We start from the raw sequence: 27,925 nt of genomic DNA on the forward strand, positions 1-27,925 counted from the left end.
TATGCAAGTTTTCCCCAAGCATTAATTCCAATAAAATTGTTGCTATTATTATAAAACATTACACGACATACTTTCAAGAATAATTAAGGAAGTGGTTATCATACGTTAACATTCAGGAGTAAACAACAATCGAAATTCATCATGAGCTCTGAAGCCAACTTGATCTAAAAGGACACTCTTGACAGTGAGGAGAAAGTGAAGACTGCAAATGCTGGAGATCAGAGCTGAAAATGTGTTGCTGGAAAAGTGCAGCAGGTCAGGCAGCATCCAAGGAGCAGGAGAATCGACGTTTCGGGCATGAGCCTTTATTCAGGAATCCTGAAGAAGGGCTCATGCCCGAAATGTCGATTCTCCTGCTCCTTGGATGCTGCCTGACCTGCTGTGTTTTACCAGCAACACATTTTCAGCTCTTGACAGTGAGCAATGAAGGATTTGAACTCACGGTGTTGTATGAGGTTAAAGTGACACTTGCAGAATAGACTGTACCTGGATTCCTTCAGTTCCATATTCCTCCTGTTCCGACTTCAGTGTCAACTCAATCAGCAGCTGCTGGAGCTTCTCATTACAGTAATTTATGCAGAACTGTTCAAAACTAGAGAGAGGGAGGTCATTCACTTGATTAAAAATATCCAGGAGAGGAGTCGGTATTTCATTGATGTCCTCCCCCCCTCCCCTGTATGATTTTGTGATACTCTTTCCTGGTCTGTTTGATTCCTAATAGCTGTTTCAATAGCCCAGTTGTCAGGACAATCACCAGCAATGGTACAGCATGGATTGCCGTCTGGTTTCCCCAGTCACCCACCCATCCCAGTGGGTTTGGTTCCCCACATGAATTCTCAAAAGTGAGAATCTATTTCTCATTGATTCCAAAGGTGGAAGGGTTTGTCTTATGAAGAGAGATTGATCAGTTTAGTCCTACACTGTCTGGAATTTAGCAGAATGAGAAGATATCTAACTTAGGTATATCAGGCACAAAAGGTGATTGACAAAGTAGACATGGAGGGGATATTTCCTCACCTGAGGCAATCTAGAACGAGTGGTCGCAGTTTTAGGATAATGGGTAGCAGATTTAAAATAGGGATGAAGAGGAAAATTACTTCTCAAAGGGATGAAGAGGAAAATTACTTCTCAAAGGGTCACGAATCTGTGAAACTCACTATCCTAGAGTGCAGTGAATACTGGGACTTTGAGTAAATATAAGGAGAAGATAGACAGATTTTTTAATTCCTCAGGGGTTGAAGGTGATGTGGTGTAGGCAGGACAGTATAGCTGAGGTTGAAATGAGATCAGCCATGGTTACTTTGCATGGCGGAGCAGACTCACAGGGCTGAATTACCTCTTCCTGTTCATGGCTCTTCTTGTGTTATTACAGTACTTCCCTACAATAGTTTACAAGAGCAGACAATGGATTGTAACAGCTAGAAAAGAGGGTGTATGTGTATGCGATTCTGACCTGTGTGTCCTTGCATTACCTCCTCATTTCTTAACCTACTCAAGGCACTGCCCTCTAGTGGATGATCATTGCCTGTGAGACTGGTGAGTGATGGTGGCCCGTTTGATTTTGGGACCCAGCACATTGAGCCCCATTCTTAACCTGAGCTGACGTCCAGAGACATCTGTACATTCTGCAGACTGATTAGTGTTTGTTGTGTGTGGTTTTCGTCAAGTGATCCCAAATGGATTAACGATAGGATCTCTATAGTGTGGAATCAGGCAAAAGTGAGTAATGCAGATGCTGGAAACCAGAGTCTAGGTTAGAGTGGTGCTGTGAAAGCACAGCAGGTCAGGCAGCATCCGAGGAACAGGTAAATTGATGTTTTGGGCAAAAGCCCTTCATCAGGAATGGAGGCAGGGAGCCTCCAGGGTGGAGAGATAAATGGGAGGGTGTGGCTGGGAGAAGGTAGCAAAAAGTACAATAGGTGGATAGGGGTGGGGATGGAGGTGATAGGTCAGGGAGGAGGGTGGAGCGGATAGATGAGAAGGAAGATTGGCAGATAGGACAGGTCATGAGGATGGTGCTGAGCTGGAAGTTTGGAACTAGGGTAAGGTAGGGGGGAGGGGAAATGAGAAAACTGGTGAAGTCCACATTGATGCCCTGGGGTTGATGGGATCCCGAGGCAGACGATGAGGCATTCTTCCTCCAGGCATTGGGTGGTGAGGGAATGGCGGTAGAGGAGGCCCAGGACCTGCATGTCCTCAGCAGAGTGGGAGAGGGAGTTGGAATGTTGGGCCACGGGACGGTCAGGTTGATTGGTGTGGGTGTCCAGGAGATGTTCCCTAAAGCACTCTGTGAGAAGGCATTCAGTCTCCCCAATGCAGAAGAGACCACATCAGGAGCAACGGATACAATAAATGACATTGGTGAATGTGCAAGTGAAACTTTGATGGATGTGGAAGGCTCCTTTGAGGCCTTTGACAGAGGTGAGGGAGGAGGTGTGGGCACAGGTTTTGCAATTCCTGCAGTGGCAGGGAAGGTACCAGGACGGGTTGTTGGAGGTTGTTGTGGACCTGACCAGGTAGTCACGGAAGAAACAGTCTTTGTGGAAAGCGGAAAGAGATGGGGAGGGAAATATATCCCTGGTAGTGGGGTTTGTTTGGAGGTGGTGGAAATGTCGGCGGATGATTTGGTTTATGCGAAGGTTGGTAGGGTGGAAGGTGAGCACCAGGGCGGTTCTGTCCTTGTTACGGTTGGAGGGGTGGGGTTTGAGGGTGGAGGCACGGGATGTGGATGAGATGCGTTGGAGGGCATCTTTAAAGGGAAGGGAAATTGCGGTCTTTAAAGAAGGAGGCCATCTGGTGTGTTCTGTGGTGGAACTGGTCCTCCTGGGAGCAGATACCGTGGAGGCGGAGGAATTGGGAATACGGGATGGCATTTTTGCAGGAGGTAGGGTGGGAAGAGGTGTAATCCAGGTAGCTGTGGGAGTCAGTGGGGTTGTAAAAAATGTCAGTGTCAAGTCGGTCGTCATTAATGGAGATGGAGAGGTCCAGGAAGGAGAGGGAGGTGTCAGAGATGGTGAATTTAAGCTTTGGGTGGAATATGTTGGTGAAGTTGATGAACTGCTCAACCTCCTCGTGGGAGCACGAGGTGGCGCTGATGCAGTCATCAATGTAGCAGAGGAAAAGGTGGGGATGGTGCCGGTGTAACTATGGAAGATGGACTGTTTTCCATAGCCAACAAAGAGACAGGCATAGCTGGGGCCCATACGGGGTGTCCATGGCTACCCCTTTGGTCTGGAGGAAGAAGGAAAAATTGTTAAGGGTGCAGGCTGTTCGTACCATCGAATCCAAATTAGCCCTCCAAAGAGCATCCCATCCACGCCCTATCCCTGGGATCCTGCATTTCCAGTAGCCAATCCAACTACCCTGCACATTTTTGTGGGAGGAAACTGGAGAATACACAAGCTCCACACAGATAGTCACCTGATGATGAATTTGAATCTGGGACCCTAGCACTGTGAGATAGCAGTGCTAACCACTGGGCCACCATGGTGCAGATTAAGACCTTTCTGGTCGAATTAGAAGAGTCTTGTTGACTGAACAATATGATGTTTATTGCATTGCTGTGGCTATTGCAGATTATGTGCCTATGACCCAATTACCATTCAGGCTGTTAGGTACACACTGGCTCCCAGTCTAACTCTGACAAACTCCATCTTCATTCTTTCCCAGTCCCATGACATAATCTTATGACAGTGGGCGGTGCCTACGGCACACAATCAAGAATTACCCTTTCAGACAATTTCAGACCCATGTACAACAGTGTTCAGCAACAAAATAGAAAGCGCCGACTGTTAATTGTCCCCTTTCTTTAGCACAGGGGAGGCTGACAGAAGTTGTAGCATTTCCTTTCACACCTGCAACTCAGCACAGGCCACGAATCAAACAAATCAAATATTCCTGAGCTTTCATTGAGATGCAAGCAATAAAGACCAGATATTTAAGGTAAGCATGTAATAATTACTGTTAATCCCTCCACGGATTTGTCATGAGAAGCTGTGTGTCCACAGGTGTCGGTTTTTATTATTGATCGAACACATACTGTCGTGTTGTTACTGTGCAGGTATCGCTTGTATTCAGATAATTGGATATTCAGCAGTAAAACCAGACAATTCTATCAGTGGGACAAGAGTGCAAGGCACCCACTTAAAATAGCAACATTTTGGAATCTGACAGAGTTTCTATAAAAATACTGAAAAACTTGCATTTACACAGCTCTTTTCTGGATGTTTCTAAACATCTTGCAGCAATGAAATACATTTTGAAATAGTAGCAACTGTTGGGGACAATTTGCACTTAATAAACACACAACATTGTGATAATGATCAGATAATCATTTTGCTGTTTATTGAGGGATAAGTATTGGTCAGAATTTCAGGGATAACTCTCCCTTTACAACAACGCCATGGAGATTATCATATTCACCCAAGCTATCCCATGTCCTCAGTTTGACATCTCATCTGAAAGGCTATGTCTCTGACACTGCAATTCTTTCTCAGTACTGCACTGAAAAGCATTATATTTCTGGAGCGGGACTTGAACCCAGAGTCAAGTATGCTACCAATTGAGCCACAGCTTGTGCACATGCTAGATGCTTTAAAAGAGGCAGTTTTGATCCATTCTTCACTGGAAGTGTCCTTTCCATCTGACTGGCTGAGACTCAATTTTAGCTTCTACAGGTTAAAGGTCAGGGTTCTAATTCCATATCAGAAGATGCACACTGTAAACACTGACACCTAGAAAGCCTTAAACTCAGGGGGCTAGAGATCAAAGGCCAGTCTTCCAGATCATTAAGTGATTATGGTCCTTTCAACAAGACTGCAGATGTCTTGTAAACTGTTGGAAATTGAGAGTCTTAATTCAAGCAGGATAACTGACTAACCAAACCGCGATGATAGTTATTAATCCATCTAGTAGTGGACTAGAATATATGTTCAGGAGTTTAGTCCACTAGCTAAAGTGGTCAATTTGTAATACTGCAGGTGCAAACTGGAGTTATTGTAAATTATTTAACTTGGGATGGGGATGTAAGATGACTGGTGTCTGATTGACTATCCACCATATTGATTTTCCCACTCATTGACTTTGATGGTGATCAGAATTCCATGTGGTATAGAATGAGTGACTTAGCTCAATGGTAATGTCTTCAACCAAAGTCAATTCTTTATAATTGGCTCCACAACAACACACTCATTAATAAAAGTTGTGTGTAATTTCTCATGACATACTGGTTTGAGTAGGCTGCATTGTTCCCAAATTTTCTGTCTATTTGAATATAACCAGATTATGGGTAGGTAATATTCAGACATGACTTTTCATCAACAGCGGTTATTCAATCTGTCAGATGTGGCCTCAAACTGCAGCAGAAACTATCCCAGGCATTGCCAGCTAATGGTGACTAGGTTAATAGCAGGGTCCCCTTCTACCAGGAGAGAATTTCCATTAAACTTAACAAACCATTTAAATACAAGGTGCAGGGTGGGGAATGAAAAGTTGGTGCAATGGGTGAACAGATTGCTCTTGTTCATGCTTAAGTCAGAACAAAAAAACAGTGCTGAAAGACAGGGATGAGTTCCATATTTATCTATCCTGGCTGTAACTTTACATTGACAGTTGTAAGGAAAGCCATGGTTCATCCCAGCAAGTTCTCACCTGTTGACATCAAATACTTCAAATCCATAGATATCCAATAGACCAATCACGGTTTTTCTGCTTGGGTCCTACAAATAAAATGAACTGGAATCACAAATCACTCACTGATCTATCACCAAAACTGACCAGGAGTTAAAATCAGGATATACAGTTGGTTAGTTCTATCTATTATATCATTAGGAGGCTGGTAGAATAAAGGTGGCAAAGTTTCTCCTGAATATCTTGCTTAGATTAGAGTCTGTATTAAGCAATTGACATATAAATCATTTAACAAAACATTTGTGCAAGTATAAAATGACAACATCTCTTACTAGATATACTTAGTGATCATACTGTATCAATGACTCAGGGAGAAAGTGTGGACTGCAGATGCTGGAGATCAGAGCTGAAAATGTGTTGCTGGAAAAGCGCAGCAGGTCAGGCAGCATCCAAGGAGCAGGAGAATCGACGTTCTGGGCATGAGCCCTTCTTTAGCAAGGTTCCTGAAGAAGAGCTCATGCCTGAAACGTCAATTCTCCTGCTCCTTGGATGCTGCCTGACCTGCTGCGCTTTTCCAGCAACACATTTTCAGCCCTTGTCTCATTCACCCTTGTTTTTGCTCTGAGGTAGCTTCCAGTCCAGATTTTAACTCTGTCCTTGCTCTTCTGTTTGAATCTGTACTCTCCCATTCAAAACTATAAAATTATGCACAGTAATTGATTGCATAACATGAGCATTCATCTTTCTGGCTTCCTTTCCTCTTGAGACATCATGGCTTTCTTTCTCTTTCTCTATACCTCTCCCTATCTCGGGGAATCAACATTCAAGCAAATGCAAAATGACCTCCTCTTCTCATACAAATATATATATCAGCACATCTGTACTGATGAATTTAAACATATCGGTTGTTATAAATGCTGCAAACATGATCATTTGTGTTATGTGCAAATTGTAAAAAAAACTACATTTCTCTCTACCAAATCAGAACTGCCTTACTCTGTATGAGATCAGAGCTACCCTACTCTGTATGCGATCAGAGCTGTATTACTCTACAGTACGCCAGATTCAAGCTGCATTACTGCCATAAAGATTAGAGCTGTTTTTATGGGAATACCTCACCTTACCTGATTAGCTAGTGATTCATTGATCTTATTAACGAGCCATGTAAAAGTACGTCCGTAAATAGCTTTTGCTAATGCATCACGAGCACAAAAAGCTTGTTCAACACTCAGAGGGCTCAAAACCTGTGAAAACCAACCAATATATGAATTTAAGGAGTGAAACACTGGCGGACTTTGCAATTATTCCAGATCCTACTTGTCTGTTTGTCATTCAGTGAAGTTGATATCCATTTCAATTTAAAATAAACTATTGATGTCAGTTGCTGTCAAATAAACAGACTGACAATAAAGAATCTGTGGTTGTACAATAACACGTGGCTTCATGGAGCTCAGATTGGGAAGCCTCAGCCAAACAGCATGGGTTACTCAGTCTAGAAGCTCCTAACGTAGTGGCCAGGCTCGTGTGTATACACCCTGCCAACCAGAGTTGAACTGCACAACATTCCCCGCCTCTGCTTTGCTCGCAATATCCCAGCAGGTGTTTCTGAAACCATTCCTTATGTACCTCATCTGCTTTGGCTTCGATCTTCTTGTGGGTTAGACCTTCCTGCAGGACCAGGACATGTACACCCAGTAGCTGTGAAAGCAAAGACACGATGAAGAGAGGTGAAAAGGTGCAAGTATTCTACGAATTCTCTTTAGTGTTGCTGAAACAGAAGGGTGGCATTGTTAAAACTTTTCATCAGGACAATTTGTAATGGGGCCCACCAGCTTTTCTTTTTCCTTGGCTTGCCATTATACATCCCTTGGTCTGTCTATTGTCTTTCTCTGGGCTCCATTTCCATCTATCACTTACTCTTTTATAGTACCCCTCTTCACCCCCCGGGCCAAAGCCCTGTCGTCATCATATATACCCCATTTTCCTAGCTACTACCAGTTTCGAACAAGAGTTACTGGACCCAAAGTGTTAACTCTGCTTTCCTCCCACAGATGCTGCAGGACACACTGAGTTTCTCTGCAATTTCAGTTTTGGTTTGGATTTCCAGCATCTGTAGTTTATTGTTTTAATTTACTGGCTGGCATCTACTGTGTTGAGATGTAACATGCTGAGTGCATGGACGTGATCTTGCAGTGAACAGGGCCCTTTGTATTTATACATGTCACAATATACGTAGCACTGCATTAATACACAGCAAGGCTGAGACAGAAAAGACATGACCGCAGACAGAATGAACAAGTACATGCATGCACTGTTTAGTAATTAAATGGTGATTGTACACTGTACACTGTTCATCTGAACACCTGATCTGCCCCTTACTTAGGAACATGAATTCAAACTGTTCCACCATTCAGTTGGATTGTAGCTTAATAATATCTTAATTTCCCCTACACCATAATTCCAAAATCTTCAATATCATAGAATCATTAGAATCCCTACAGTGTTGAATCAGGCCATTTGACCCAAAAGGTCCACTCCAATCCTCTGACCAGAACATCCCTGGACACTATGGGTAATTTAGCACGGCCAATCCACCCTAACCTGCACATCTTTGGACTGTGGGAGCAAACTGGAGGAAGCCCACACAGACACAGGGAGAATGTGCAAACTCCACACAGTCGCCCAAGGCTGGAATTGAACCTGGATTCCTGGCACTGTGAGACCTAACAAAAAACTCCGTTTGATATTTTTGATTGAGTTAGTCTTAACAGTTTCCAGGAGAGAAATTTCTAGATGTCTACTCCCCCTTGTACAAGAACTTCTTGGCATCATCATTGAATGACCTAGTTCTAACTTGAAGGAAATGTTTAAGATTCCTCTATCAAAGGAAATAGCTTTTCCCCGTTGCAATGTCATCATTACCTTGGAGATCCACCTGATTTCCTTGTCGACAGTGATGTTGGCATGTCCCTGGCTATCTGGATTGAACTGGATGTTTCCCAGGTGCAGAACACTGGCTATAACCCCCAACAGGTCCTGGTATATAAAATGCAAGTTATTAATATCTGTACAGATAAATCAGGAGCCTGATTCTCAAAATTAGCATTCACTTGACAACATCACGTCATGGAATCTGATCATTCAATAAGTCAGCAGATATCTTTTTGATTTGATTTATCATTGTCACATATACTGATACATGGTGTCTTGCATGCTATCCAGGCAAAACATACCTTAAACAAATGCATCAGGGTAATAGTACAGAATGCAAAATATAGTGTTACAGCTACAGAGATGATCAACTTTAATATATGAGAGATCCATTCAAAGGTTTGATCACCTGCAGCAAATATGAGTCATTGGTATTTATTGCTGATATTATGCACCGAGTGTTAGACTCACTCCCAAGCTTCTCCAAGACTTACTTTGAAGTTCAGCCAATGTCTGGACATTGAGTGAATGCAACAGGGGAATTTTCCCCTGTGAGTTCACTAGTTTATGATGGAGTTGCTTTAGGGAGACCTTCCAACTCTTTGAAAATCATTGTAGAAGTTTTAGAATCCTTTTGAATTACAGGAGTGAGCGGAGGGAGCCTTAGTTTAAGATTTCATCCAAAGGCTTTCTTTTTAATTCATGAAGGGGATTCTACATATCTGAGTACGAAGTGAGGAAGACCAGAACTCCTTAAGGCATTGAAACTGAAGTTGCAGGTTTGCAGTGTGAGGGTTGGGGGGGGCGGGGGGGGGGGGAGGGGGGGGAGGTTTGTTGGTGGGGGAGCAGTTTTGGGGTGGGGAGTTGGGGGGAGTGATTCTCATTGATGGATAGTGGGGGTCCACACTTAATGGAAGAAACCCAGCAGCACCAGCTTGTATTCAGCAAGAATTCAGCTGTTCTGTGCTGGAAGGGACAGCTTGTGAGAAACTCTAGTCATCCACAACACATCTGCAGTCAGAAACAGGGTCTGAGGAGGTGGAAGAATTCCCCAGCATCAGGGTCATGCCAGTCATGTGACTTCTTGTTTCTCAATGTCATACAACACTCCCATATGCCATCGCTGCACCTTCATTGTAACTGAATCAATGTCCTGGAGCCTGTCCCTAGGGTTACTGTGGGAGTACCATCATTGCACAGATTGTACAATGGCTCCCGCCCTCAGTTTCCTAAAGACAATCACAGTGATAAATCCCAACCTTGCTATTGGTACTGTAATCCGGACATGCTCCCCTCACTCCCGAGAGTCGATGCTAAAGGTTACTCACGTCAATATCGTTGTCGGTGAAGTCAATCACAGACAATGCTTTTCGAACAGTCTTCCAGCCACTTTTGTCATTGATGGAGCTTACCTTGGCACACTCACCCTATTGAGGGGGAAGAGGAAAAATAACCAGGTCACGGGACAGAAAATGGAACCAAACCAAGGCAGTGGAAACTGTAGAATGTGAAGCAATGGGCACAGACCTGTAGTGCAGAAAGACCTTTTCCTGTTCTGTAAACATGAGGTTAAAAGTCACACAACACCAGGTTATAGTCCAACAGTTTACTTGGAAGTACTAGCTTTTGGAGTGCTGCTCTTTCATCAGGTAACTAGTGGGGCACAGAAAGACACAATTTATAGCAAAAGATCTTTTACTAGTTCTGAAAGCTAGTGCTTCCAAATAAGCCTGTTGGACTATAACCTGGTGTTGTGTGATTTTTAACTTTGTACAGACCAGTCCAACACCGGCACCTCCCCATCATGTAAATGTGATATCATATGAACATTCCGTCTCTTTAAGGACTCAAGATATTTGAACAGCTTCCTCTGATTCAGAATGTTTAACCATTGAGTTTCTCAAAGGTTTGGTGATTTGCCCAGTGAGAAGATGAATCACTTAGAGCAAAAAAAAGTACATTCATTCTTCAATAAGACAATTAGAAATAGGAACAGGAGTAGGCCATTCGGCCCCTCGAGCCTGCTCTGCCACTCGATAGGATAATGGTTGCTCCGACATTCCTCACATCCACTTTCCTGCATTTTTCCTGTAACTCTTGATTCCCCGACCAATCAAGAATCTATCTATCTCAGCCTTAAATATACTCAATGACTCTGCCTGCCCACAGCTCTCTTTGGTATGGAATTCCAAAGACTCACAGCACTCTGAGAGACGAAATTCCTCCTCATCTCATTGCTGAATTGGTGCCCCTTTATTCTGAGGCTATGCTCACTGGTCCCAGACTCTCCCATAAGAGAAAACATCCTCTTAACATTAACCCTGTCAAGACTCCTTCAGAATTCTGTATGTTTCAATAAGATCACATCTCATTTTTCTAAACTCCAGTGAGTAGAGTCTCAATCTATTTAGCTTTGTTCATGAGACAACCCCTCCACACCAAGGATTGCCCTCGTGAACCCTCTTTGAATGGCCTGCAATGAAGTTATATCTTTCCTTAAATAAGGGGACCAAGGTGCTCAAGGTACTCCGGATGTGATTTCACTAGCACCTTGTACAGTTACAGTCAGATTTCCCCACTCTTACATTCCAACCCACTTGAAATAAGGGCCAACATTCCATTAACCTTTCTGATTACCTGCTGCACCTCGCTTTCTGTGTCTCATGCGCAGGTACCCTCAAATTCCTTTGTGATTCAGCTTTCTGCAGTTGTCTCTCTTCTAAATGATATTCTGATCCATTGTTCTCCTTTCCAAAATGGAGAACTTCACATTTTCCCACATTATAGTCCACTGCCCACATTTTGCCCATTTACTTTGCCTGTGTTGATTTCACGGGATGACACTGAATGAACAGAATGAACAGAAACATGTTCAACCTGAGCCTCACTCTCATGTTTCCTCATCTCCATTTGCCAGCGCAGTCCTCTCATCTCCGCTCCCTCATGCACTAGTGTCATTTCCCATTAAATGCATCTCCAATATTCGTTTGAAACACTCCCTGTGATTCGATGAACATAAAAATTGGAAGAGGACAGAGTGTTCGCTTAGAATGCCTTGAACTGTAGCTGACAGTAACACTAACACTGTCCCCTGGATCAGACATATGGAAACAAGCTTTCAGTTTTGGACAGATGCCATCAGCTGGATATCCATGTGTCCAGTCTATACGCGAGCGCGGCAGAATGGGGATAAGCAGTTAAAACTCTTCATCTTGCGGGACAGAACCACAAGAATGCCAAATCTCAAAGGGAACAACAACTTATACTGTGTGAGATAGAGTGATAAAAAGGATTCTGATTGAGGGAGGTGTTGCCATGAAGATTAGTTGATACTAGCTTTTAGTTGAATTCTAACTGAAGTGTTTTTCACCTGACCATGTTACTTTCCCCCTGGTTCTTACCTGGATAAGATAGTGGTACTGCAGTGGATTGCGTTCCAGACCCAACCAGCGAAGTAATTCCTCCTCACCTCCCTCCAGCAGCTGGTAGAAAATATGGAAGTTGCGCTCTCCGTGGTTCTGATGGGCCACCCTTGACTTCTCCAGAAGGTAGCTCAGGATGTGGCCCCCGACTGGGGCACCCTGGAAAGAGACCAAGTTGGGGATGGGCTGTTGGATAGACAGTGTATATGCAGATAGAGAGGGGACAGGAATCTCATGGCACTGTAACATCTGTATGAACACCAGAGTTTATCCAGTGCCACTCAATGCAGTTGTAGGATTTGAAAACTCTTTGGTGAAATGAGTGCCATTTTTACCCTATTCTATCAGTCCTGTCCTTTATTTGGACACTTCCCATTGAGGTTTCAGCTAACATTTCAGAAGCACACAAAGCGTACAATGTGCTGCAGAAATTCACCAAAGCTCCTCCAAAATAAATGTTTCCAACCCACAACTGCTTGCATCTAGAAGGACAAAGGTAGCAGATATGTGGAACAATACCACCACCTGCAGATTCCCCTCCAAACCATCACCATCCTGATTTGGAAATAATTCGCTGTTCCTTCAGTGTCTCTGGGCCCCTAATGGCATAGGTTTAAGAGGCAGCACACTACCTTCTCAAGAGTAATTAGGGATGGGGAATAACTGCTGACCCAGCCAATGGCTCCCACATCCTGTCAATTGAAAAAAAAAGGCAGTGTTTAGGATTTCTGGCTCTCCAAACAGAATGGGCTAAACGAGTGCACTATCAATGTAGCCTCCTTTACTACCTGAGCCCGATAGAGTTGGGCCTTGTGTACAAACCTAACTTGGCTAATATCCATCCAAAATCATCATATGTTGTCAGATGTCAGCAGTAGAGCTGTACTGAACCTGGTAGATGAAGTGCAAGAACTGTAGCTATTAAATTGTCTCTTTAAGAATGGCTTAAATGCTGAGAATCCTTCCTTAAAGCATCCCTCCACAGCCCTCCACATTGTGACATTTTTCCATTAATAAGGTTCACACTGTGGGATTGGGAGCCCAAACCTTCCCTATTTTGCTATCACTTTATTTCCAAATCCATGTTTTACTGTTTCCTTTTATTTCTTCTGGGCTTAGCAATAGTACCTAGTTTGAATGAGCAGGAGGATAGCTGATCTATTCTAGAACATAGGAGGACTGTAGGAAGATTATACTGGGGCAGTGGGGACAGAATGAAGGAGATTATTGGAGCAGTGCCAAGGGAACATCACTCCCACATAATTCTTTCATTTCCTAACTGTGCTTGTACAAAGCACGTTTGGATGTTGTTCTACATTTAAAACGCACTCCCAATGTGAGTTATTGCAGTGTTGCTAAGATTCCCCAGTGTTTGAAATTTAGCTTTGAATAAAAATCATCTTCACTGATGATTATATCGCACTGGGTTAACCATGTTGCTTTGCTATTTCTGCCCCAATCTCCAGCACTGATCACCCTAAATTAACCTTCCAGCAAATACAGTCCGATTGGTATCTGGTCTCTCATTGCTTCACTGGCAAGTCACAAATGTCTTTTAGTTTCAAACATTGATTCAGTTCAACCCTGTTTAACTCACAGCCTCTATTATAGATAGTTCCAGACATTTGACACAACTCAATTCATTTTGAATACTTTGTTCTGGTCGGAACACACTGAACTGGGCATAAATGCTCGAAAATCCCAGGCAAAAGCCAGTGGCAGTAAGTACAGGACATTTTTGCCAATAAGTTTGCTCTTCGCATTTATTGAATGCGATCTAAATACACAAGAGAATATGAAAAACAGAAATCCAATTGGTTTGTGTAACCTGTAACATTAATGACACTGGGATATTGTGGTGGCTGGTTGTAGAATGATATGCTAATCATGGATATGTGTAGAAACATATCATTATAACAAGCATATGATTGGAAATAAAACACAGGAACACCATAAATAGGAACAGATATTGACCATTTACCCTCTAAGGCTGACTACATCATTCAATATGACCCTGGCTGCTCAACACTGTGAATCTATTTTTCCACATTGTCCTTATATCCCTCAATTCTCTGAGAAATAGATCTTCTGGTTATTGCTGCTTTAAATTTACTCAGTGAGAATACATCCACAGCCTGCTGGGCAGACAGTAGCAAAGGTTCATGGTTCTCTGAGTGAAGACATTTCTCTTTGCTCCAGTGTTGAATGATAGTGCCCTTACCTTGAGACTGTGCTTCACTTCCTGGATTCCTCAGCCAGAAAAATAATCTCCCTGTCAAGCCCCTTCAGAGTCTTATAGTGTCTCAATGAAATCACCTCTCGTTCTTCTAAATTCCAGAAAATACAGACCATATTTACTCCAATTGTAGGACAATCCTCTCATACCTGGGACTAATCCTATGGACCTTCACTGTCCTGCCTCCCTTGCCAGTGTACCTTTAAATATAGAAACCAAACCTGCATACCGTTATCCAGGTGTGATGATGCCAAAGCTCTGTTGAATAGTTGCAAGACGTCTTTATTCTTGCAGTCTAAACCCTTTGTTATAAAGACCAACTTGTTATTTGCCTTACTAATTGCTTGCTGTGCCTGCATTCTTGCTCACTATATTCCTCATATACATGTGCCGAGGTCTCTGAGAACATCAACAATTATTTCAAATCTCCGCTCTTCTATTTTTGGAACAAAAGTGTATCAGCTCATGATTTCCCACAATATACTCCCTCTGCCACCTAGTGGTCACCTCATTTAAAGGGTCAAATTTCTTGCCACCAGCACATAACTTGGGGTGAGCTTGGAGCCAAGGCTGAGCATTTAATCAAGCAGGGGTGTGTGGAAGTGGGGACCCTATCATTTACCCACATCTTCCCCCTTTATGCCTGGGGTAGGAAGGCTCATGGGATGCCTTTAGACCAATTGATGGCCTTGAGTGAGCAATTACGTCGTGTATGGGACCTGGCACATACAAGGAAATACCTACTGAGTTCTCATCCCCGGACTCTTTATCTGAGCCCCAACCCCCATTTAGCTCACTGCCTGAGGCAGTTACCCACCAACCTCCGCCACCACCGCCCTGCTACTCCCACTCCCAGGTCTCACTAACCTGTGACCTGAGTCCCCTGTCAATCCTAAACCGATGGTGGACGCATTGTCGGCCTTCGATTGGCCAGCAGTTCTGGGAGTGCAGGGTTAGAATTTCTGCTTCTCAGGAACCTGACCCAGGATAAGGTTCACTGATGGCCATTTACAGACCGTTCCCAAAGTAGAGGACATGGGATAGCAGTCAGTTCTGAGAAAGGATCACTCAACCCCAAATGTTAATTCTGATTTCTTTCCACAGATGCTGCCCGACCTGCTGAGTTTTTGGAGCAATTTCAGTTTTTGCTAGCTCTCCTCTATCTCCTGGATTAAGTTAAGAGCCTGTTTATGTATCTTTGCAGTCTCTTTGTGTTGTCCTCACAGCTTACCTTACATTATATTGTTTGTTCTATTCATGTTGATACATAGCCTCCCTATAGCAATGATATTAAATTTCTCGTGCTCAGTGCAACCTTCTCAGTTGAAACAATAACTCTCTCCAAGTTCACAATCCAACTAACCGTGCCTGGTTTTGACCAGCCTAACTTCAGTTCACTTCTTAGCCATATTGTAGCAAACCTGGCTTGGATATGAATGGGGCTGTGTCGATTAGACTTTACCCAGAATCTATTACAATGGGAACATGGAATGTAGTGAGAGGAACCTTACTCTGCCTCTAATATGTAACACACCATCAGAGGATATTTAATGGACATCCCAGAGGTGATTAACTCCGAATGATAGAGACATAAAATAAGAACAGGAGGAGGCCATTCGGCCCTTTGAGACTGTTCCACCATTCAATATGATCATGGCTGAGTATCCAATTTAGTCCCCTGTACCTGCTTTCACGCCATACCCTTTGATCCTTTTAACCCTAAATTGATATCTCACTCTTTCTTGAAAACAAGGTCAGACTTGCCTTTGGGAGCATTTGACAGGAGAATGGGAAAGGTGCTGTGATCTCTCTCCATGTCTTCCTGTAAATACAATCTGACTGGATTGAAATCAGGACTCAGAACATTGTTACTGTCCCCATTTCATTCTTTCATGTCTCCTCAACACACTGAAGTTTGGCCTTAAAGCTTTCTTTCCTCGTTTAGATGTTGGATATTTCCACTGAAGGTTTATGTGAATGAATCATTGCTTCCTCCATGACCAAGATGGCGACGCTGGAGTAGGCAACGTTTGGGCTCTGAGCCAGGGGCTTGTTCAATACAACTGTCTTTCTTTTTTTCCTTCTTTTCTCTTTTTTTCTTCTCTTTTCTTTAGGTTTTGGCTGTTTTTTGTTTAAACTTCCCTTCTGGAGGGAGCTTGGTTGTTGGGCATTGGGATCTGGAGAATGGCAACGGCTGGGCTGGCCTAGAGTGGGACTTTGGCACTTTGCAATGAACAGCCGGTAAGCCAGGTGGAACACCAGTGGGGTGAGCATTGCGGCATCATCAAGGTCCAGGATGGCACAAGACGGCTGGCAAGCCATGATGGCAGGTGGCAGAGAGGTGGCAATGTGGGGGCAGAGAATGAGCCCAGCATGGGGAGTGGGGGGGGGGAGAGAATGAGATCAGCATGAGGATTGGGTGGAGGATGGGGGAGAATGAGCCCAGCACGGGGAGTGGGGGAGAGAGAATGGGGTGGGGGGGAGGGGGGAAGAGCCCAGCATGGGGTGGACGTAGAGATTGTGCCAGCACTGGGGGAGAGAACAAGCCCACATGGGGAAGCCCAGCGTGAAGCATCTGCAGACCCACAGCTAAAGGACTGTATAGCTGAACGTTGAACTTTACTTTTCTACTTCTACAGAAGAACTGTAACGTTTAACTGTTATTTCTTTACTTTTCTATATTGTACCTAAGATTTTCTGCCTAGGTACCTTTGTACCTAAAATGGCGTAAGAAATGGTGACTTTGTACACTTTTCACTGTGTTCCTGCACTTGAATACATGTGACAATAAAACCTATTTCTAATTCTACATCTATCCCACACCCCTACATATCTTCTCTTTGATTCTTGATGTTGGATGCCTTGCAGGATTTGATCCCTCTCCTTGGCTTATACATTAAAACCAAAATGGCACTCATACCGTGTAACTGAACTGGATATCCATGTACTTTCCAAAGCGGCTCGAGTTATCATTCCTCAGGGTCTTGGCATTCCCAAAAGCCTGGAATTAAACACAACACAAACTATTGCAAGCTCTTTTTTTGGAAACAATGTTTACAGGGGCACAGGGATGGGGGCAAGGAAGGATGAGCTTTCATCTTTACTAAGACCATGGAATGGCTGCTCACCTCGAGTACAGGGTTGGACAGTAGGAGGCGATCTCGCACCACCTGCAGCTGTTCTGTGGTCTGGCAGGTCTTGGCATAGAACTCGAGGATTTTTTTTGAGGTTTCTGTCTTCCCCGCTCCACTCTCCCCCGAAATCAGGATGAAATGGTTGGTGTACTCAGTGCACATCACCCGATAGGCATTGTCAGCAATAGCATAGCTGGAGTAGGGGAATGAGGAAGATGGATGTAAGGTACAGCTCACCTTCCCCGAGTGATTCACTCATTCCATTCCTCCCTGTTACCCCTGCTCTCAGACCCATGAACCACCACTTCGAAAGACAAGGACAGGAGGAGAGTGCCAATACCATCCATCTGACCTGGGCATTTCATACCCATTCCTTCATCTCCTTTGGTACTGGAAGTCCTGACCTAACAATACTGCAAAAGTTCACCATCCCTTTACTGTTCCTTCACTGTCGTTGGGTCAATATCCTGGAATTCCCTTCTCACTCTGTGTTATGGGTCAACCTGCGGCACATGGACTGCAGAGGTTCAAGAAGGCAGCTCACTCTAACCCCCTTGAGGGCAACTAGGAAAGGGCAATAAATGCTGGCCCAGGCCCCGTGAGTGAAGAGAAATATCCCCTTCTGAGCTGGGCCAGTCACAGCTTCCCTTCCTTCCCTGAAGGAACTGATACAAACTGCGATCACATCCCACAGACACTTTGATGACTTAGCGTGTTTTGAGAAGATTTGTAGCTCAGGTTGAGGTTCTGGATGTAGGTTTGCTTGCTGAGCTGGAAGGTTCATATTCAGATGTTTTGTCACCATACAAGGTAGCATCTTCAGTGAGCCCTCAAATGAAGCACTGGTGGTTTGGCCCGCTTTTTATTTATATATTTGAGTTTCCTTGGGTTGGTGATGTCATTTCCTATGGTGATGTCATTTCCTGTTCTTTTTCTTAGGGGATGGTAAATGGGATCCAAGTCAATGTGTTTGTTGATAGAGTTTCAGTTGGAATGTCATGCTTCTAGGAATTCTCGTGTGTGTCTCTGTTTGGCTTGTCCTAGAATGGATGTGTTGTCCCAGTCGAAGTGGTGTCATTCCTCATCCACATGTAAGGATACTAGTGACAGAGGGTCATGTCGTTTTGTAGCTAGTTGATGTTTATGTATCCTGGTGGCTAGTTTTCTACCAGTATGTCCCAATTACCACCCCCTGAGGAAAAGAACACGAAATGACATCACCATAGGAAATGATGTCACCAACTCAAAGAAACTCAAACATATAAATAGAAAGTGGGCTACACCACCAGTGTTTTATTCGGAGGTTCCCTGAAGATGTTACCTAGTATAGTGCTGAAAAGTCTGAAAACAAACCTTCCAGCTCAGCGAGCAAACCTACATCTAGAACTTTGATGACTTATAACAATCCTCATCTGTGATCCAGAGTGATTTCTACTTAATCTCTCACAGAGATGAGAACTATATGTGTGAGGGTTAATTTTTGAAAACAATGTTTCAAAATGCCTGATCCATGCTTCTAGAAAACACAGAACAATGGCATGTGACACCATCAAGAGGCCATTCATTTACAGCAGAGAGGAAACCAAAAAATTCAATCTGTTATTGGCTTCACCAGAGGTCGATTCCAGCACTGATAACTGGATTACCATCAGGAATCTTCACTGATGTGACCTGTCTCTGGCAAGAGTGAAGCCAGCTGGAACAACATTCTGCACTGAAATCAGGAGCAGGTCAGGATGGGGCAAGGCATACATCAGTGACACCATAAACCATGTAAAGCTTATTGTGGATTGCTTCTTGTAATGAAACACTGGACATATTCAACATACAAGAATTAGCAAACGTGAAGAATATATCCTGTATATTGGCAATATTGCAGGAATGCAGTGAGCAGAGGAAACCTCTTCTCACCCACTCTGACTGTGGTGGGTATCAGTAGCACCCCCACCCATCACTGCCTAGGGAGGGGAGGAATTTCCTGTGCGGTTTCTGAAAAATGAACAGTCTTGATGCTGCGTGGTCTAAGACGCAGATTTGGCTCCATTTGTGGATCTGCCTTTGATAATCAACATCATCAAGGGATTCGGTGGGGGCAAAGGTGGGCATATAGAGTTGGGCATCGATCAACCATGCTTCAATGGAGGGGAAAGCTAGAGGAAATGGGTGGCCAACTCCTCTACGACTGGTAGTGGCTGTGGTGGGGGTAGTTTGTCTCCCTGTCCTCGTGCCCTGCACTGACAAAGGTGGCGGGAAACATTGCTGAGAAGGTGAAAGCGAAATTCACAATTTATATGACTCACATATGAGGAGGGAGTTCGAAGAAGTTCACCCCCTGGTATAGCTCCTTCTTTTTGTGTGTGTATATATCCAGCTCCTTATATGGATTCACAGACACCAACAAAGTCCCTATATATGTCTGAAGAATAGAAAAGATTTCAATTAGAGGAAGGTTACAATGCGATGCTCTTCCACAATTATTTGCCAATGGGACCTTACTTCAGTGTGTTCCAAAGTTTTCTGTCACGTTAAGTGAGTCTAAACCTTCCAACTAAGTACCTGGGAATGTCTCAGTGGTAAAGGTGCTATATCAATGCAAGGTGAGTGCCGTTGTAGTGCAGTGGTAATGTCACTATCTCTGGTTGAGAGGATTTGGGTAAATATCCATCTGTTCTTGAAGTGTGTCAAAACATGTCCAAGCAGAAAATCTCTATAAATACAGTTACCATATATCTATAGACATTCCTGTAAATAGTCCCTGATAAAACACCAGTTAGGGGTCTGGTTGGATCTAGACCACCTGAATTTTCTCAGCCCATGAATCTGATTGTTACTCTGGATTTGTGCTTGATCTCTGACCTCACCAGGAATTGTATGTTTGTTGGCAGAGGTCTCAATGATAGCATTCTGGACGTGTGAGCCTAACACTGGTCTGGTTAGGGGTGAGTGTGGAGGGGTGGGCTGATGACTTGCCCAGGACTCCGAACCTTGGCATTGACCTGAGTCCCTCAGTGAGTGGGACAATCTCCATTTGATGTCCATGGTTGCTTGCCTGGTCCAAAGCTTGTGGAAGGCTGGTATTTTTAGTTTGGAACATGAATGCACTGGATCTCAGCCTCCCCCTACCAATAGTTTCTAAAAGGGCTTTTTTGCAGGGGATCTCTCTGCTGGAGCCATGCAGATAATGATGTTGAGGAGGTGCCGGCGTTGTGACAAAATTAAAAATCATGCACCTCAAGGTTATAGTATTTGGAAATACTAGCTTTCAGAGCACTGCTCCTTCATCAGCTACCGGATGAAGGAGCAGTGCTCCGAAAGCTAGTACTGCCAAATAAACCTGTTGAACTATAACCTGGTGTTGTATGATTTTTAACCATGCAGATAGTGATCATCATGCTCATCAATCTCAGGCTAAATACTGAATCTCCCCATGACCATGGAACATTTAATGGGGTCAACACTGACCAAAGGCTCTAGTTCCAATTGGTCTGAAGCATTCTAGCAGAAAGAAAGCACCTTCTCCCAGGGTCTAAAAGAGAAAGGCTACAGCACTGAGCTGTGTTTCATGGATAAAAGATTATCAGGGATATACAGGAACATAGAGTTGAGGGTAAAATCAGATCAGCCATGATCTTGTTGAATAGCAGAGCAGGTTTGAGCGGCCAAATGACCAACGCCTGACTCCTAGTTCTTATGAAATTTTAGTCTCGGCATTTCCTGCACATCTTAAAAAGCTGGCTAAAATCCAACTCTTTCAGTGAGCTCTTGTTCACCTGACCTAATGTCGCTATATTGCACCCAATGGCACGTCTGTATGTCTCGGGTCCCTGTGAACGACCTTAGGCTGGTTTATTCCACCAAAGGTGTGACATGTTTGGTGTTGAAGGGGAGGTACCTAAAAGAAGGTGAGGACAATCATGTTGTGGGAATTAAGTGATGGAATCCACGTATTGGTTATTAGTGCCTGGGTAACATGTGAGTATGAATTGCCTTGCTGCTACCTACGATGGTGTGTTTCAGAACATGAGGAATAAGAATTGTATTCAAGATAAATTTAATCTACTTAATGTAGTGCGACTAGCTTGGGCAAACAATGAACATGTTTTCTTGTGAAAGCACATGATGTAAAGTTGTGCTTACATAGATCAGGTTCTCCCGAAAGCGTTTGCGAAGGTTGTCCAGAAAGGAAATCTCACTGGTGTAAGAATCGAGCAGGACAAAGTCTTGTACTCCTACTCTGTCACGAGCTGTCAGAGCTCCTTCCATGTTAATGTGGAATCTACTGCCCACTGCTCTGTTCTGAAAGAGAAAAGACACAGAGAGAGAGAAAAACGAAGATTGTCTCCTCTGAGATGTAAACAACTCAATTCCTGTCAACATCCTTTTAAGAACTGGAAATAGCTGCTCTCAGTAAATAGAAAATATACACTGATGTGAGTTTCATTAGTACGTAGGACAAGAAATAAAAAATACATTTGCACTGACTGAAGAATAACAAGCATTAGATAGTCACAAATAAATCCAATCATGGGCTTGAAAGGCGTGTTTCTGCTGGGAATAGTGTGAATGTGGATCATTATATAACTTGAATGCAACTGCATATCGCTAAGTCACACACTCCAGAAGACCTAAGGTTTAAACACTGCCTTGTACTGAGTCAAATGATCTTCAATCGGAGGCATTACTGAACTGTCTCAACTGTCAACAAACTAGAAAGGGAACAACGGATGCAGTTCACATGTACATGCATTTTTAAAAACAAGTCATTGATGGGACGTGGGGTATGTCAGCTGGGCCAGCAATGATTGCCCAGCCCTAATGGTCCTTGAGAAAGGAATGGCGAGCTGCATTGTTGAGCTGAGGCAATTCTCCCCACATCAGTGCAGCGGTTAAAAAAAACACAACAATACCTCTGCTTCCTCAGGAGGCTTAGGAAATTCAGCATGTTCATAAGAACCCTCACCAACTTTTTTAAATGCACTATAGAAAGCATTCCATCTGGATGTGCAGTGGCTTGGTATGGCAACTGCTGTGCCCCAGACGGTAAGGACAGAGAGTTGTGTACAGTGTCCAGACCATCACAAAAGCCAACCTCCCATTCATGGGTTCCAATTACACTTCTCCTTGCTGTGGAAAGGCTGTCAACATCATCAAAGACCCCTCCCACTCCGTTATAATCTCTTCTAACCTCTTCCAACGGGTAGAAAATACAGAAGCTTGAACACACACACACACACACACACACACACACACACACACACACACACACATCAACAGGTTCAGGAACAGCTTCTTCTCTGCTGTTATTAGAGTGATGAATGGACCTCATAACTTCAAATCTAATATCGATCTTGTTTTTGTGCACCTACTGTGCGGGCGTAACCTTGTATTCCTTACTCTGTCTAAACACCCTGTAATTTGTATGTCTTTGTATATTATGCCTGTACTGCTGGCAAAACAAAACTTTTCACTGTACTTAGATACATGTGACAACAATAAATCAAATAAATCAAATCAGTTTATTTGGTGCAGGCTGGTTCCTCTTTGCTGTTGGCCTTTTCTGCGTTTCGAACACCTCACTATCCAATGACCAACTAATGCCCCAGCTAGGAGGTGTCTTTGGAGCTGGAAGAACAAGATGGAGAAGGTTGCCAGTGAAAGGCAGAAGGGGAGAATAAATTCTGCCTGGTGTGGACCGGAGTATTACAGCTGCAGGCAGGCCTGGGCTGAATCGACTGCTCTCAATCCGGACAGAGATAGAAAATGTTATCATTGGATTTGTGATGTGGAGGTGCTGGTGTTGGACTGGGAAGGAGAAAGTTAAAAATAACACAAAACCAAGTTATATAACCTGGTGTTGTGTAATTTTTAACATCATTGGATTTTAACATTGTTCCAGAAGCAAGCAGATGAGCCACAGTTCCGGTCACTGATTCCATTCCACCAACACTGCTGGAGAGTGTGCATATACAAGTTAGAACAGACCTGACTATAACCATGATCAAAAAAGCCTGAGACACTCATGATTTAGGCTTTCCTCAAAGATAGTTTCTTGAGTAGAAGGATCTTATGGGGCAGCACGGTGGCACAGTGGTTAGCACTGCTGCCTCACAGCGCCAGAGACCCGGGTTCAATTCCTGACTCGGGCGACTGACTGTGTGGAGTTTGCACATTCTCCCCGTGTCTACGTGGGTTTCCTTCGGGTGCTCCGGTTTCCTCCCACAGTCCAAAGATGTGCGGGTCAGGTGAATTGGCCATGCTAAATTGACCGTATGTTAGGTAAAGGGGTAAATGTAGTGGTATGGGTGGGTTGCGCTTCGGTGGGTCGGTGAGGACTTGTTGGGCCGAAGGGCCTGTTTCCACACTGTAAGTAATCTAATCTAATCTAATCTAATCTTATGCGGCATGGCATCATATAATGGCTTAAATTAATGTTTTCAGGGCAAATGGAAGGACAGAATGAGAATCAGGGCTACATGCTTGTTATTGGGAGAGTGTTTCATAGAAGCTGCTTAGTTCCTATTGTTTCCCATTAAGCAGGATATCAACATGATGGTTAAATATAGTTCAAGGCCTCAAACATTAGCACAATACGCATCCACCCTGCAAAATATGAACACAAATGAGTTCTACTTGATAACACGAGATATTCAAGAGATATTTTTTCAAATTTGCTCACAATAATTAATTGCCGAAGGCCAGCTAGGGAATTGGTATCAGAGAGGAATTTGTTTGTTTTGTTTATTAAATTAGGGTGTGAGCAACTCTTTAAAAATATACATATTTCTTCATGTTTAGCATATCCCGAACCCCTTGGACTCACTTTGATCAGTACCGGTGAAATACAATGTGTCTCCCTAAGCAAATTGCAGGCAATAACTTGGACTTTATGACCTCAGAATATCCCAAAACACCCCATAGCCAATGAACAACTTTAGAAATCTAGGCACCATTGAAAATTAAGTGTCCAACTTGAGCGCAGCAAGCTCCCACAGACAGCAACAAGAAAGAGACTAATTGATCTGCTTTAATGACCTCTGTTGAGGGATAAGTAGAGAGGTAAGAATTAGAAGGTTAAAGTTTAACTTTGGCGTGGGTACAGGACTGACGTTAATGGATCTTCTTGTGGAAATCTGATTGTTGCAGCTCCCACACTGGTGGCCGTGTACCCCAGTTACCTAGGCCCTAAGCTCTGAAATTCCTACTCGAAAGCTTTCATCTCTCTACCTCCTCTCCTCCAGGGATACTGCTTCAAACCGACCCTTTGGTCATGTGTCCTAATATCGTCCCACATGCTTTATTTTGTTTGTAAGATCTCCCTCAAAGCATCTTGGAATCTTTTTACAACACTAAAGATGCAGGAATCATAAAGGCTAGCATGCAGGGAGAGCAAATAATTAGGAAAGCTAATAGAATGTCATTTATCATGAAGAGATTGAATACAAAAATAGGGTTCAGTTCTCCAAGACACTGGTGAGATTGCGTCAGGAGTACTGTGCACATTATCAATCACTTTATTGAAGGAAGGTTGTAAGTGTGTTGGAAATTGCTTGGACTAATACCTGGAATGGGCTGTTGTCCAATGAGGAGAGGTTGGACAGGTTCAGCTTGTATCCACTAGAGTTTAGAAGAGTAAGAGGTGGCTTGACTTAAATATATGAGGTCCCGAGGGGTCTTGGCAAGGTGCATGTGGAATATTGTTTTATCCTATGGGAAAATCTAGAAGGGGGTCAGCCATTCATTCAAAGCAGGGCTAAAGATGATTGTTTTTTCTTAACCTCAGAGGGTTGTGAATCTTTGGAGCTCTTTTCCTGAAAAGGCAGTAGAAACAGGGTCCTTGAATAAATTTAAATCAGAGATAGATAGAATCTTGATAAGTGAGGGTTTGAAAGGTTAGCAGGAACTGATGTTATCAGATTGGCCATGGACCTTAGTGAATGACATAGTTGCCTTGAGTGGTCTAACATTGCTGCTAATTTGTGTGTTATATGTTCATGTAATCAGCAAGCTGTTGTTAACTCTCCGCTCCATGGAAAAGGAAGAGAAATTTCAAACTGGGTGTATATTGGGCATTTGATCTGTGCCCAATCGTTTTGTGCCTCTCACCGAAGTTGAATTTGACTGGAGAGCGAGACCGAGGGAAAAGAAAAGATGTGATAGGGAGGGCCCAGTCAGAGTGAGGAGTGAAGGGAAATTATCGCCAAAGCTAGAATTGGCAGAAAGGCCAATTGGCAGAAAACCCACTGCCCAGAAAGAGCTACTCAATATGTCGCCCAAGGGAAAGAGCCTCCTGTGACCACCAACAGGAAATGCAGGTTCCATAATCTCTGATTGTTTCAGCTTTAATTAGAAAACACTTTGTTGTCCAGGTTTCTAAAAATATGAAATATTTCCCTTCAATGATTTCCTTAGACAAACACAAGAATCATGTTGCAGTTGCACTTACTTTCAAATGACAAAATAAGTCTTATGAAGATTCTGGGAGTGGGAGGGAAGGGAGTTAAGGCTGAGGATCAGACACAATAATTTTAAATGTCAGAGTGGGCTGAAGCTGACAATCCACTCCAGCCCCTGTTCTTGTATACTTTGTCAGGCTCTTTTTCTAAAAAAAAGTCAAAATATCACTTAGAAAAGTGTCCTTAAGTATCCAAGAAAGCATGTCACTACAGTCAAATATTAAAAGTTTGTGAGAAGATTTGTAGCTCGGGTGCTCATTGTTGTGGTTCTGTTTGCTGAGCTGGGAATTTGTGTTGCAAATGTTTCGTCCCCTGTCTAGGTGACATCCTCAGTGCTTGGGAGCCACCTGTGAAGTGCTTCTGTGATGTTTCCTCCGGCATTTATAGAGGTTTGTAGTGTACAAAATCCCATGCAAGAACTGCACAAAACACTACATAGGACAAACAGGAAGATAGCTAACGATCCGCATCCATGAACACCAACTAGCCACGAAACGACACGACCAGCTATCCTTAGTAGCCATACACGCAGATGACAAGCAACATGAGTTCGACTGGGACAACATTACTATTATAGGACAAGCCAAACAGAGAACAGCCAGGGAATTCCTAGAGGCATAGCACTCATCCACAGATTTAATCAATAAACACATCGACCTGGACCCAATATACCAACCACTGCAGCGGACAGGTGGAACTGACAACCGGAAGCAGCAGATTCAAACCACTACAAATGCCGGAGGAAACATCACAGAAGCACTTCACAGGAGGCTCCCAAGCACTGAGGATGTCACATAGATAGGGGATGAAACGTCTGCAACACAAATTCCCAGCTCGGCGAACAGAACCACAACAACAGTCAAATATCTAGGAGAACCCCTGAGGTGTTAGTTGATAGAGTGTTAATATTGCAGAATTTATAACAAACCAGAATGCTATTGACTTTAAAATAGAAGGTTCAAGGTCTCAGTTCAGAAGATCAGAGGTTGGGAATGACTGCTGTTGACATCTAGCCTACATTTGATGGAGTGTGTCATTGAGGAGCCTTGCCAAAATGGAGTCAATGGGAATCAGGGAGAAAGTTCTCTGCTGGTTGGAATCATTCCAGAACAAAGCAATCTGGTTTTGGTTGTCGAAGGTCAGTCATTTCAGCTCCAGGTCACCTCTGCAGAAGTTCCTCAGGGCAGTGTCCTTGGTCCAACCATCTTCAGCTGCTTCATCAATGATCTTCCCTTCATCATAAGGTCTGAAGTAGGGATGTCCACTGATGCTTGTACCATGTTTAGCACTATTTGTGGCTCCTCAGATACTGAAGCATCTATGTTCAAATACAACAAGATCTGCACAATATCCAGGCTTGAACTGACAAGTAGCAAATAACATTCATGCCACACAAGTTCCAGGCAAGGACAATCTCCAACAAGAGAAAACTACTGCCATTAATCAACAAGGGCAGTATCAAAGCTGATTTCATCACTACCAACATCCTGTGGCTTACCATTGATGAGAACCCAGACAAACCATACAAATATTATGCCTACCAGAATCCTCCAGTGAGTAATGCATCTCATAACTTCTCAAAACTTCCCCATCATCTACAAGGCACATGTTAGAAGTGTAATAGGATACTCCCCACTTGTTTGGATGACAGCAGCACCAACACCATTGAAAATGCTTGACACTATCCAGGACAAAGCAACTTGCTTGATTGGCACTACATCCTTACTTTCAACACTTACACTCTGCACCATTGATGCTCTGTAGGAATAGTGTGTACATTTACGAGATCCACTGCAGAAATTCACCACAGATCCTTAGGTGCAACTTTCCATCCCACGACCACTTCTATATAGAAGGGGAAAGGCAGCAGATACATGGGAACACCACAACTACAATTTTGCCTCCAAGCCACTCACCATCTTGACTTGGAAATATATCATCATTCCTTCACTGTCAATGGGTCAAAAGTCTGGAACTCCCTCCCTAATGGGTCAACCCACAGTAGGTGGACAGCAGTGGTTCAAGAAGGCAGCTCACCACCTCCTTCTCAAGGGCAACTAGGGATGGGCAATAATAATGGCCCAGGTAGCAATGCACATGACTCATGATAAATAAAAAAAA

At 43.5% G+C, this 27,925-nt stretch overlaps 1 protein-coding gene across 1 annotated transcript in view; it reads right to left on the reverse strand.

The window, feature by feature from the left end:
- Positions 1-21,614, reverse strand: part of myo1ha (myosin IHa) — a 64,545-nt gene extending 42,931 nt beyond the window's left edge. Inside the window, exons 1-11 of the mRNA XM_060843931.1 lie at positions 21,489-21,614; positions 19,652-19,767; positions 17,346-17,544; positions 17,138-17,218; positions 11,961-12,140; positions 9,888-9,986; positions 8,551-8,664; positions 7,255-7,326; positions 6,753-6,872; positions 5,650-5,717; positions 487-592 (exon numbers count right to left, since the gene is read on the reverse strand). Coding sequence (XP_060699914.1) covers positions 487-592; positions 5,650-5,717; positions 6,753-6,872; positions 7,255-7,326; positions 8,551-8,664; positions 9,888-9,986; positions 11,961-12,140; positions 17,138-17,218; positions 17,346-17,544; positions 19,652-19,767; positions 21,489-21,614 — 1,281 coding nt within the window. The remainder of the gene's footprint in view (positions 1-486; positions 593-5,649; positions 5,718-6,752; positions 6,873-7,254; positions 7,327-8,550; positions 8,665-9,887; positions 9,987-11,960; positions 12,141-17,137; positions 17,219-17,345; positions 17,545-19,651; positions 19,768-21,488) is intronic.
- Between the last annotated feature and the right edge of the window lie 6,311 nt (positions 21,615-27,925).

The sequence above is a fragment of the Hemiscyllium ocellatum genome, chromosome 24 (assembly GCF_020745735.1).
Source record: "Hemiscyllium ocellatum isolate sHemOce1 chromosome 24, sHemOce1.pat.X.cur, whole genome shotgun sequence".
Lineage (NCBI taxonomy): Eukaryota > Metazoa > Chordata > Chondrichthyes > Orectolobiformes > Hemiscylliidae > Hemiscyllium > Hemiscyllium ocellatum.